General features: G+C 48.3%; 1 protein-coding gene and 1 pseudogene across 1 annotated transcript; both read right to left on the bottom strand.

Annotated features, from left to right (window-relative positions):
- On the bottom strand, window positions 1–3137 carry LOC147986473 (uncharacterized; annotated as a pseudogene).
- A 1028-nt stretch (window positions 3138–4165) lies between these two features.
- On the bottom strand, window positions 4166–6082 carry LOC125539492 (uncharacterized). Its single transcript, XM_087544774.1, has 2 exons — window positions 5563–6082; window positions 4166–4913 (listed from the first exon to the last, which is right to left on the bottom strand). Exons 1-2 carry the CDS (start codon window positions 5904–5906, stop codon window positions 4415–4417), a joined length of 843 nt encoding a protein of 280 aa, XP_087400900.1. The 5' UTR covers window positions 5907–6082; the 3' UTR covers window positions 4166–4414.
- Between the last annotated feature and the right edge of the window lie 6929 nt (window positions 6083–13011).

The following is a 13011-nucleotide window of genomic DNA, read 5'->3' as shown; positions in this document are numbered from 1 at the left end:
GATAAAACAGACCGATTTTGGAAGTTGAGGGTGTCCTTCTAGTTAGTTTTGGAATCCATGAACAAATATGAAACTTAGGCCATAGTTTAGGAATAATGGGAACCTACCTCCTTTTCTTAAGGGTAGCAATCCATTGTACTACAATGCATGATTGAATAAAGTTCAAGAAAAAAAATCTGCTGCGAAAACCAGACATATTTATCGACAATACAATAATGCTATCCTTCAAATGAGACGTAGGTTCAACCAACCATGATGGGACCAGGGTTCATGAATGCTCTGCTTGTTCTTTTTTTTGGTGAAAGTGAAAACAAAAATCACTTTTCAGAGGCAAATTCAATGGATTCAGGTGCAAGCATTCAAAACCTCTAAACAAATTTCTTCACTGCCGCAAACAAGCTTTTGTGTTTGCAATTTTTGTGATGCTGACATTTGGAATAGCTTATTAAACTACACTAACATTCCTACTGAAGCTTATAAGTCCTAACAGTTCGACTGTAGTTTAATAAGTTTTCTTCAGAGAGTAAGGGGCAAATATTACAGACAATTTGCAAATTTCTGCAACAATTTGTAAATCCAAGTGGACGGTTACAATCTTGACCCAATGGTAACAGGTAGTTGCACATTTTAGAAACTGTGCACAACTTTAGGTTAAGAAATGTGCAACTGCCCACATTCTGAAGCCTAAAGTTACATACAATTTTTTTGCACAACTTTCAACTTGAGATGTGCCACTCGGTCATGTAAGAAATTACAACCTAAGAAATGTAGATCATTAAGGGAAAATATAACAGGCAATGACCGACTTAAGAAATTTGTGATGCACGTCCTCGTTCATGCCTTAGCTTGGAGGTGCGATATGCAGCTATTTTCTTGGCAATTACCCTTGTCTTGCATGTTGTCGACATATTGATAGAATGCACATCTCCATGTTGCAAAAGAGCACGCCCCAGTATAGCCAAAACCCAAAGATGACTCCTGCTACCACAAAGCAGTACAACCAGAGTGTCTCCATATCTTCGTCCTGGCTCATTTGATTTTGGTTTGATGCAGATGGGTTTACACAGTCCTGCAGCGGGAAACCGCACAGCCCTGGATTATTGCTGTATATTGAAGGATCTGGGAATGTCTGCAGCTGGCTGCCTGTAGGTATCCTCCCCGATAAACCGTTGGTCGAGAGGTTCAGAGTGCCGAGGGCCTTCAAATCTGCAAGGCTTGGAGGAATTTCCCCTGAGAGTTGGTTTTCTGAAAGGTCCAAGGATTCTAGCAATGCCAGATTGCCAACGTCTCCAGGAATACCACCTGAGAGATGGTTTCTTGACAAGTTTAGGTACCTGAGTCCAACAAGTGATGTGAGCCCTTTTGGGATCTCTTGTGAAAGGAAGTTGCTAGATAAGTCCATACCCACTATGAACGATATCGTGAAGTTGTAAAGATAACCCTCATTCTTCAGGACTATACGAAGCTGCTCTTCTGGCAGGTAGCAGTATGTGCCGTTCCCATTTTTCTGTTCTTGGATCATGCCAGTAAAGTTACCAAAATTGGATGGAATCCGTCCAGTGAACTTGTTTTTTGACAGGTCCAATATCTGGAGTTGACGAAATTGTAATATCTGTGATGGTATGATGCCATCAAACATGTTTGATGACAGTAAAAGAAATCTTAGTTCAGGCAAGCTCTTGCTTATCCAAGAAGGTATTCCACCTGAGAAATTATTGCCTCCCAGATCTAGAGTGATAAGTTTCTTGCTTTTCTTAAGAACCAAAGGAAAGGCTCCACTGAAATGGTTATTCGCTAGGTGTAGAGACTGAAGATTCCGGTTAGGCGTCACCAAGAACGGAACTACACCACTGAGCGAGTTACTGGACAAATCCATGAATTCCAAATGCCGCATGTTCCATAAACACTTGGAGTTGGAGAGGTCTCCATTTAAGGCATTATTTGATAGGTCCAGAAGTGATAACCTAGTAGAGTTGCAGAGGAATACCTCACCATCATCTGTCAGAAGTGTGCCATACAGATGGTTATTACTGACAGTTAACCCTCGAAGTTGTTCTGGAGGCTTGCCAAAACAAGCCATTAGGTCTGCAACAATTTTGTTTTCTGTGAAGTCAATGTGCTCCAGGGTCGTGCAGTTCTGAAAGGTCAGGCTGCGAAGGCTTGTAAATCCATTGTATGCAGCAAGGACCGTAACCAGTGCCCCTCCCGCGCAAATGGACGGCGGGAAGACCCCAGAGAAGCTATTTTTTGCGATGTTGATATAAGACAGCCTGCTGCTATTCCCTAGCTCAAGGATGACGTCGCCTCCGAGCTGATTTTCTGACAGCAACAAGCCATTTAGCTTTACCAAACGAGAGAATGTACCTGGTATCTGGCCATGTAAATAGTTCCGCGTCAGGTCCATGCGATGTAATTCTGTCATGTTACCAATCTCCAGCGGGATGCGCCCTGTCAGACTGTTGTTTCTCAGGTTCAGCAACCGGAGCTTCTTCAGTCTCCCGAATGTTAACGGGATTGATCCAGTCAAATTGATTGAGTAGAGCGCAATCTTCGTCAAGCTTGTCAAGTTACCAATCTCTTCAGGTAGCGTTGCACCATCAAGACCCAAACCTCCCAGTTGCAGTTCAGTGAGCTGCTTCAGCCGGCCAATGCCACGGGGAATTGTACCAGTTACATACCAGTTGCTGCTGATCCGCAACCGCGCCAGGCTTGTCAGGTCACCGATCCCTTCTGGAATGTTGCCATGCAGACCGTTCTGAAATAGGATGAGCTTCTTCAGGTTGGGGAAAGCCCAGAAGTCGAACTTGTCAAGTGTGCCATTCAGACTCGCACCGCTGATGTTGAGGTTGACGATGGTGCTCCTGGCAGAGATGCAACTGATGTGCATCCAGTGGCAGACGCCGGTGGAGTTGGCCAATGACCATGAGCTTAGGGACTCATCGGCGCCGTCCAAGCTAGCCTTCCAACTCAGAAGAGCTTCAGCTTCACGCAAAATGTCGGCAGTCACCGGTGTGACTACGGCACAGAGTAGGAGACAGGTGCAAGAGAGTAGGAGGTGCTTCATGATGGCTTGGGTCTGCATAGTGCTTTGCTGCACCACAGAATAAAAACCTATAGGGAAGTAGTCAGCCAGCCGGCCGGCCGGCCAGCCATTAGGATGGTTCTTTATTGATCACTTCGAACCAAGTATATATGTCCTTTTCTTGGTGAATACTTAGTTTATATGAAGAGCGGCCTGCAAGCATACAAATGTACATTCGAGATGGCACAAGGATTATAAGAAGGTTATAGCAGTGAAGGACAGGCGAAATGGCTGTGCTGATAAAAGGTCAAACGAAGGGGGAAAAACATCAATAAACTCGCACATATCTTCTGGCCCCTACAACTAGAGAAGTTTTGGTTTTGGACATCAATACAGTTTGCAAAACATTAATCTTACCACTAACTATTCTTACAGTATACTCCCTCCATTCACAAATGTAAGATGTTTTGGATATTTCAATATGAACTACATACGGACTGAAATGAGTGAACAAACACACTAAAACATGTCGATATAAACCCGGTTCACAAAAAAGTTAGAACATCTTGTATTTGTGAACGGAGGGAATATTTACAAACCCAATTTGTTTTGAACACAAGTTTCTTTTCTAGAAAATTGACACACGACTCTCCAGGTTTCCGGTCCGAATATTTGAAAATATATATTGGTAGTCAAAGTTTTGAACTATGTTTTTAAGGCGTCTCTAAGGCGACGCTTAGGCGACGCCTAGGCGTCGAGGCGCCCCCCCCCAGCGCTTTGCAAATATGTCCGCTTTAGGCGCCTAGGCGTCGAGGCGCCCCCCCAGCGCCTTAAAGCGAAGCGTCGCCTTAAAAACATAGGTTTTGAATGTTTAACTAGGTCCTATGTCAGACCATGTAAACTCCACATGGTCAAGATAAATTCTGAGAAAGAAGATTGACACAACTCTCAGTTAATGGCATCTCACATAGGGTCTATCTACAGTTCATGGGTGTTAACAATAGTTCATGATTCAAATGGCCCAGCTCCCTAAGCAAGCAGAGAAAAAATTGCAAAGGAAAATGAATATTACATCACAAATGTTCTTCGAGATCTTCCATTTTTCTTAAATAATTTAGGGAGCAGAGTTTTCCCAGCCCATGAAGAAAATCTACAACTTCTGTATTCATATCTCATAAGATGTAAGCAAGTGGCAGTAATATCCTAAAATACACAACAAGGATGATGAGGTATAGTCATCTACCATGTATTTGATCTAAAGTTGTTCTAGTGCTGAGCTACATTATACAAACAGAGAACTGACAGTGATGTGGTTAATATGTACCCACATTCTATACATTTGTTTCTAGCAAAACTCACTACCGAAGCAGCTAGTCCTGAAGTTGATTCCATCTATGAACAAGTGAGTAGACCTTCCATGCAAATGCCCGCGGGAATGTCACCTTCCCGCTCTACTGTCTCCAGCACCGCTTGGTAAAGTTTTGTCCATGAGCATCCATCGCCCGTGCCAACCACATCCCAGAAAGTTGGATTGGGGCTCGGTGGGTATGCAGCAACTACTAAGTTAGTAATGCTGCCCACTTTGACAGCCGGCCGGGGGAAGTCCAATGCCAAGTTGTCGACTTTATGCTCGTAAATTTTCCCGTTCCTGTCGACTTTGTACCTGGATGTGCCACTGAAGCAGCCATATGATTCCCACGGGACACGCGGTGTGCCCCACAGTTCCCACCGAACAACTATCGAGGTTTCTGTTAGTTGCCAAATGCGTGACACATCAAGCCCAATTTCACTGAATAGTAGACGACCGTGGAATCTGAGAGCCCAGAAGATTGTTTTGTAGTTGTCGATCCCATGGAAAGTGTTCAGCGGATCAACAAATGTGATGTCTTCGCTGCAATGCGACGTAAAGAATGTTTAAAGTCTCCATTTTACAAGAGTGTACCTACGGTGCATCTACAAAGAATAGAAGTTTGCAAGAAATGAAATATATGCAGTTAGCATTCCTGTCAGTGTCAGGCATAACCAGAATCATACTCGGTTATTTACTTATTCGTATTAATACTAGGACAACACATACTGTTGCAATTGCTGATGATGGACTGTCAGTGTCACTGCCCTCTAGTGGCCTTAGCCTCTTGTAAATTTGTTAAGCCAGTTCATCAATTGATTCAATTCCAATCATGAATACGACATGTTTGCAGTTAATAAAGGGCTAATGTTGGGATGACAGAACAAACCCCTATCACATCCAGGATTCTGAATCATAACCCGTACGAGTGGCAAGCTCTATTAATTATTGCACGAATAGCCATTTCATGAGCACTGAAATTGGTACTAGCTGCACATCATAATTTCAGTTCAAGTTTCAGCTTTGATTCCTGGAACTGCCGAGCTATGATTTGGATGTAAAGATGTTTCCATGACTAATTACCAACGAGCTTTTTAGATAACTAATCAGACAAAACTCACCACTAATATTATTGAAAGAAAAAAAACAAGGAACAAAAATAGTCACACGGGAATAGGGAAGGCCTGCTCACCGGTAGATGTCGTAGTTGGGCTCCCGGAGAAACACGGCCGGCAGGTCGTCCCGCAGCGCGCGCACCGCCGCCCCAAGGTTGAGGTAAAAATCCGACCTTCGCGGGTCCCCGCCGCCGCCGCCGCCGCCGCTCGCGGCCCTGCTCCTGGTCTCCGCGGACTTGGCCGCGGGGGCTTCTTGCTGCGAGGCGCTGAGGAGGAGCGGGAGGTTGAGGTGGGCCGGCGCGGCGGCCTGCGCCGGGCCGGAGCCGTGGAGCCTGCCGCCGGCGCCGTGGCTCGGCAGGCCGATTTTGGGCGGCGGCGATCTGCAGGGCGGCGTGGTGAGCTTGGGGAGGAGGAAGGCCATGGCTTCCTGCTCTCGTTCGTAGCCCCTCGATTTTTCTCTCCCGGCTGATCTCGATGGCTACCGCGGCTTGTCTTCTTCTCCTGCTGCTGCGAGCCCTAGGTTGAGGTGTTCCATGTAGAAGCTTCAAATTGGGTGCGAGAAAGCAGGGCGATTTTGAGTGGCTGCAGAGGCTGCAGCGAGCCTGCGTGGGATGGGAGAGAGACGGCCCGGAGACGTTACACTGAATGCGGTTAAAAACTCCGACTCGGCATCTTTTTTTTCCTGAGTCGGCATCTGGCTTTTCTTCCGAGACAAGTGGCCTTGGACCCGAAGTTTGGTAGCTCAGGCCCAGTTTGACATGTATAGCAACTAAACGACTCAAAAAAGTATTGTCATCCGATTCATATTACTTGTCGCTGTTTTTGCTAAAAAAGAACTTGTCGCTGCTAGAACTGAACTGAAATGTGTGTGTGTGTGTGCTCAAAAAATGAAATTGAAATGTCATGGTTATTAGTCGCGTGACATTACTCATGTCTGGACCATGAGACGATGAAGGGTTCATGAGGGTATGCGGCTGCTTTCGATTGCGATGGCCGGAGCCAAAGGTCATTGTTGTATGTCGTTGATCATTTCGGTTTTTTAAATAATAATTTGGTTGTGTGCATGCTCGAAGTTTTGATGTCGTATAGTTAGAGAGGTGCGTATACCTCCTTTTATATCAACAAAAGGTGTCAAAACCACGTAAAAACTCTAAAATGGTTGTTTGAATGTTAGGTAGAACCTAACAATAGGGAGAAACCATTGGAATATGAATTGTTTTTCTATGTGGACACTATTCATCTTTTTGATTCAAAAGAAACATGGATTTTTTTTCTTTGGTTTGAATTTCAAAAGAGAAACAAAGTAATTCAAACCTTCTTTTTACATTCATACGCACAAATAACAAGACAAAGTAGCACAATATTGACTTAATCTTAACTTTGCATTAACCTTACTATGGTTCTTATGATTCTTGTGACTTCTCTATTCTTTTAAATCAAACACCCTCCAAGTACATATATTTTTATATCCTCCATTTTGCACGTGCAATCTTATCATATTACTATATTTTTTCCATTCCTGCATTTTGGAATCTTGTGAATCAATGAGTGCTTAAATTTTCTAGTTTTTCCTTTGTTTCAACTATGAGATTTAATCCTTGCAAGTAGCGAGTTTGAGGGGATTGACAACCCTCTTGCCCGTGTTGGGTGCAAGTATTTGCTCTTGTATGTGCAGGTATTGTTCATTAGGCATTTGCGTCGTTCTCCTATTTGTTCAATAATAACTTTGGTTCTCACTTAGGGGAATACTATCCCCTACTATATTGCTTAACCCTTCCTCTTCGAGGAAAATCTCAACGCCGCTCACAAGTAGCATGGCCCGAGTCTCATCCATTGGGGGTGACTCAAAGGGGTACTAGGTGATCCACTTGGTGACATTCTATAGCTTTGGCTTCAGCACCTCTCCAGCGGAGATTATCACTCCCCAAAGAGTGAAGTTTGGGATACATCCACATCCCCGACTTGTGTGGTTTATCCTTTACCGTACCTTTACTTTCTGCTCGCTAGCTTTGTTAGCATGCTAATCTTGCTTACCTTGGTTCTATCTTGTTTGCCATATAAGTTGTTCTTACTGTAGATTGCATATCTAGAGAACTTACTTTATCCGCACATTCCCTAACTTTGTTAAATAAGTTTAAAAAATTGTAGTATCCTATTCATCCCCCCTCTAATCTACATCTTTGATCCTTTCATATAGCTTATTGATTGGAGAAGCGGGAGGGAAAAGCAAAGAGGTGATGAGATCTCAAAGACTTGGCTTGATGGTTTTAGTGAAAGACCTTTGAAATCAGCACAAAAAGGTGGAGTTCTCTCTAAAAAATGATATGAATGGAGTTTGCTTTCAGTGAACTAATGGAATGGGTGGGGGTATTTATGAAACAAAAATATGATCGTTACACACACTTTAACATAGCTCGAAGGCTCTGGAATGATCAACTTGGAAGCATCGAACAATACTAAAGGTGGCAACTTTCAAACAGCTTGCATGGTTCGACCAGATAGCGTTCGGATGCTCCAAGTGGACTACTGCACCGACCGCCATCACCCACACTTTAAAACAACTCGAAGATTCTGAGTGGAATGCTTGATAGCTCCGAACAATTAGGGTTTGCAACTGCTATCTGGGAGAATGACTCGGCGGTTCCAACTAGAAGAGTTAGACAACTCCACAATATGAAAGTGTAGGTAGATATAGTGGACAAATAAAAGTATTTTGAGGGCATTGGACTTTGATTTTTTTTGAATGATGAAGATTGCTCACCACACCTGTCGCATGGCATTGGAGTTTGATCTTTAAGCACAAAGAGAAAGAAACTTAGCTTAGCAACCTCATTCCCCTTTTGATAGTATTGGCATGAATATGGACTCAATGTGATTTTGGATACTAAAATGCAAATGATAGGTCCTTGGCTTAGCAAACACTCGTCTTCATGAAAAATTGTGGGGCTCACTAAGGGAGTCCTGGATTAGGGGGTATCTGGATAGCCGGACTATATCCTTTGGCCGGACTGTTGGACTATGAAGATACAAGATTGAAGACTTCGTCCCGTGTCCTGATGGGACTCTCCTTGTCATGGACGGCAAGCTTGGCAATACGGATATGTAGATCTCCTTCCTTGTAACCGACTCTGTGTAACCCTAGCCCCCTCCGGTGTCTATATAAACCGGAGGGTTTTAGTCCGTAGGACAACATACAATCATACCATAGGCTAGCTTCTAGGGTTTAGCCTCTCAGATCTCGTGGTAGATCAACTCTTGTAACACTCATATCATCAAGAATAATCAAGCAGGACGTAGGGTTTTACCTCCATCAAGAGGGCCCGAACCTGGGTAAACATCGTGCCCCTTGTCTCCTGTTACCATCCGCCTTAGACGCACAGTTCGGGACCCCCTACCCGAGATCCGCCGGTTTTGACACCGACATTGGTGCTTTCATTGAGAGTTCCTCTGTGTCGTCATCGTTAGGCTTGATGGCTCCTTTGATCATCAATAGCGATGCAGTCCAGGGTGAGACTTTTCTCCCCGAACAGATCTTTGTATTCGGCGGCTTCGCACTATGGGCCAACTCGCTTGGCCATCTGGAGCAGATCGAGAGTTATGCCCCTGGCCACCACGTCAGGTTTGGAAGCTTAAACTACACGGCCGACATCCGCGGAGACTTGATCTTCGATGGATTCGAGCCCCTGCCGAGTGCGCCGCACGGTCACGATGAGCATGATTTAGCTCTACCATCGGACAGTGTTCAGGAGACCGCACCGGCAACTGCTCCGACCCTTAATTCGGAGCCAATTGCGCCACCCATGGACGGGTGGATAGACCCCGCCACGGAGGCCGTATCCTCAGCGGCGATCGAGCCGAGTATCGACCTTACCCTTCACGGGAGCCGTGACGCCGAACTGCCGGATTCTTCCCTGGCCACGGACTCCAAACCGCATGCGCCCGTGCCTATCGAATCCGACTGGGCGCCGATCATGGAGTTCACCTCCGCGGATATCTTTCAGCACTCGCCCTTCGGCGACATACTGAACTCATTAAGGTCTCTCTCCTCGTCAGGAGAGTCCTGGCCGAACTATGTCCGGCAGGATTGGGATGCGGATGACGAAGAAATTCGCCGCCCACCCACCACCCACTTAGTAGCCACTGTCGACGATTTGACCGACACGCTCGACTTCGACTCCGAAGACATCGACGGTATGGACGACGATGCGGGAGACGAACAGGAACCACTGCCCACAAGGCACTGGACAGCCACCTCATCATATGATATATACATGGTGGACACACCCAACACTACAAAAAAGACACATCCGTGACATTTTGGGCCGAACGAAAAAAAATTCTGTCATACATATGACACTTCTATGATGATAATTGTGACAAAACCCGGTATCATCATAGATGTGGTGGGCTCCTACTTCTATGACAAAAATCATGACAGAAAATGGGCTTTACGTCCTGGGCGGGCCGGAGACGCAGATGCATGACATTCTTTGGGCCATCCATGATGGAAAAAACCGTGGTAGAAGCGAGGGCGAGGAAAATTTCGGGGAGTTCCCGGTTACGGTGGGAGGTCGGGGGCCGAGCGATGCGCGTTTCTCTCATACACGTACGCGCGTGTGTGCGAGGCGTTGTCTCTAACTGAACCCGAGCGAGGCATTGGGCTCTAACTAAACCCGAGCGATTGCACTGCAGGCTACGCGTTACTGAACCCGAGCGATCGATCGATGGCTGTTAACTGAACCCGATCGAGCGATTCCTTCGCTACTGCTGCTAACTGAAGCCGATCGATGATGCCCTCTGGATGAACAGTGAGCGTTGCCGGGGGGGGGGGGTGGATGAGCAGTTCCCGGTGGGTGTGGATGAACAGGACCCCGTGGTGTTGCCTCTGGATGAACAGGACCCCGATCGATCGAGCCGGTTGGGGCTGGATGAACAGGACCCCGTGGAGGGCTGGATGAACAGGACCACCCCGTGGAGGGCAGGATGAACAGTAGACGGTGGAGGGAAGGATGAATAGTAGCCCGTGGAGGGGTGGTTGAACAGGAGCCCGCAGAGAGGGCTGGTTGAACAATAGCCGGTGGAGTAGCGTGCGGTGGAGACTGGATGAACAGGAGCCCGTGGATGAATAGTCGCAGGTGGAGGCTGGAGGAGGTCGACGGTGGATGAATAGTAGCTTGTGGAGGCTGGAGGGGGTCGACGGTGGAGATGAACAGTATCCCATGGAGTCCCGTTTTGCGGTACGCCACACCCCTCCCGATGAACAGGACCCACGTTTCGACCGTAGCGCTCCAACACAAGTCCGTTTCGTCCGTTTTGCGGTACGCCACACCCCTCCCGATGAACATGACACCCGTTTCGACCGTAGGAGGTCCGTTTCCTCCGTTTTGCGGTACGCCAGACCCCTCCCGATCAACAGGACCCTGTTCCGAACATAGGAGGTCAGTTTCCTCCGTTGTGCGGTACGCCAGGCCTCGTTTCCATCGCCTATTCCGTCCAAGCCCTCCCGATGAACACGACCACGCATTTCGTTCCGACCCAGCCGGTTGGCTCCCACGCGTTCCATTGCCTCCCCATGAACACGACGCATTCCGTTGCCTCCCCATGAACACGACGCATTCTGTTGCCTCCCCATGAACACGATGACGATGCTGTTTCTCCGTTCCGACCCAGCCATGTCAACGAGCCCTCACCGTACGTATGCGCGAGTAGGCGTTCGAGACCCCATTCGTATGTACACATACATGGCCGTATTTTCTTTCTTGCACCCTGGCCGCCTCTACTACGACAGGTGCACGCTTCTACATCCACCAGTATATATGTACGTACACGCTCGCGACCAGAATGACAACGCTACGTACGCTTCGACCAGGTGGGTCCCGACTGTCAGGCACTTCCTTGCATGCGAAGATGTAGCTGGTGGGTCCCAGCAGTTAGGGGGGTGAAATACGGTGGCCCGTCCGGTGGGTCCCCGCTATCAGGTGGAGGAATAATTATTTTGCACGTAATAAGGAGACACTTCCTTGCTGCGGCCGTGGACCCAGCTGTCAGCCTCTCCACGTACAGTCCACGTCCGATGGAAGCCGTTCCTTGACCACGTTGACCACGCCGCGCCGAGAGCACCAGGGCGGTGGACAACGGCGAGGCCTAGGAAGGGGACGACGCGGAGCCGGGGAAGACGCGTCAGTGGATGCCCACGCGTAGAGGAGTACGAGGGTTCACTGGTTCCCTGCGGTGTGAGGCTGCCGTCGTCGCAGAATAACAGGGGGTGTGGGTGAGTAGAGGGATGGCCTGGCCAGCGGTGGGAGTAGTAGGGGGCGGTGAGGCCTCCACCGCATCGCAGCCGGCCACGGGAGGCAGGAACACGAGGCACGACCGGCGCTGGTTTGGGCGGCTGGAGCAAGAAGACCAGAGGTTGAAGAAGCACTACGGCCGTTGGATGGACATCACACGGTCACTGGAGCTAGAATCGTGCATATTGACTAAGTTGACAAAGCCCTCCGTCCCCGTCAACTTAGTAGGCCCACAAGTCAGCCTCCCACCAAGGTGGGTCACAGCTAGCAGGGGGGTATTCATTTTTTTGTGCGTAATAAGGAGGCACTTCCGATGGGTCCGAGCTGACAGCAGGGGGAACGTTTGTTCGCGAAATACGGTGGCCCGTCGGGTGGGTCCCAGCAGTCAGGGGCAAACGTTTTTTCGCGATATACTGGTGGGCGTCCGGTGGGTCCCTGCTGTCAGGTGGAGGAATAATTATTTTCCGCGTAATAAGGAGGCACTTCCTTGCGGCTGCCGTAGACCCAGCTGTCAGCCTCTCCACGTACAGTATTCTTCCGATGGAATTCGGTCGTTGACCACATTGACCACGCTGCACCGACAGCACCACGACGATGGGCGACGGCGAGGCCTAGGAAGGGGACGACGTGGAGCCGGGGAAGACGCGGCAGTGGATGCCCACGCGGAAAGGAGTACGAGGGTTCACTGGTTCGGCTGCGCTGCCGTCGCCGCAGAATAACAGGGGGTGTGGGTGAGTGGAGTGGAGGGATGGCCTGGCCAGCGGTGGGAGTAGTATGGGGGTGGTGAGGCCTCCGCGGCAGCACAGCCGGCCATGGGAGGCAGGAGCAGGCGACACGACCGACGCTGCTTTGGGCGGCTGGAGCAAGAAGACCAGAGGTTGAAGAAGCACTACGGCCGTTGGATGGACATCGTACGGTCAGTCGAGCTAGAATCGTGCATATTGACTAAGTTGACAAAGCCCTTCATCCCCGTCAACTTAGTAGGCCCACTATACTGGGTCCCAGCTAGCAGGGGGAGTATTCATTTTTTTGTGCGTAATAAGGAGGCACTTCCTTGCGTGCAAAGATATAGCTGGTGGGTCCAAGCTGTCAGCGGCGGTAACGTTTTTTTCGGGAAATACAGAGGCCGTTTCGGTGGGTCCCAGATGTCAGGTGGAGGAAATCATTATTTTGAGTGTAATAAGGAGGCATTTCCTTGCGTGCGGCCATGGACCCAGCTATCAGCCTCTCCACGTA

The sequence above is a fragment of the Triticum urartu genome, chromosome 2A, assembly GCF_056163025.1.
Source record: "Triticum urartu cultivar PI428250 chromosome 2A, HENAU_Tu73, whole genome shotgun sequence".
Lineage (NCBI taxonomy): Eukaryota > Viridiplantae > Streptophyta > Magnoliopsida > Poales > Poaceae > Triticum > Triticum urartu.
The sequence above is the reverse complement of the archived record's forward strand: the minus strand, read 5'-3'. Positions and strand labels throughout refer to the sequence as shown.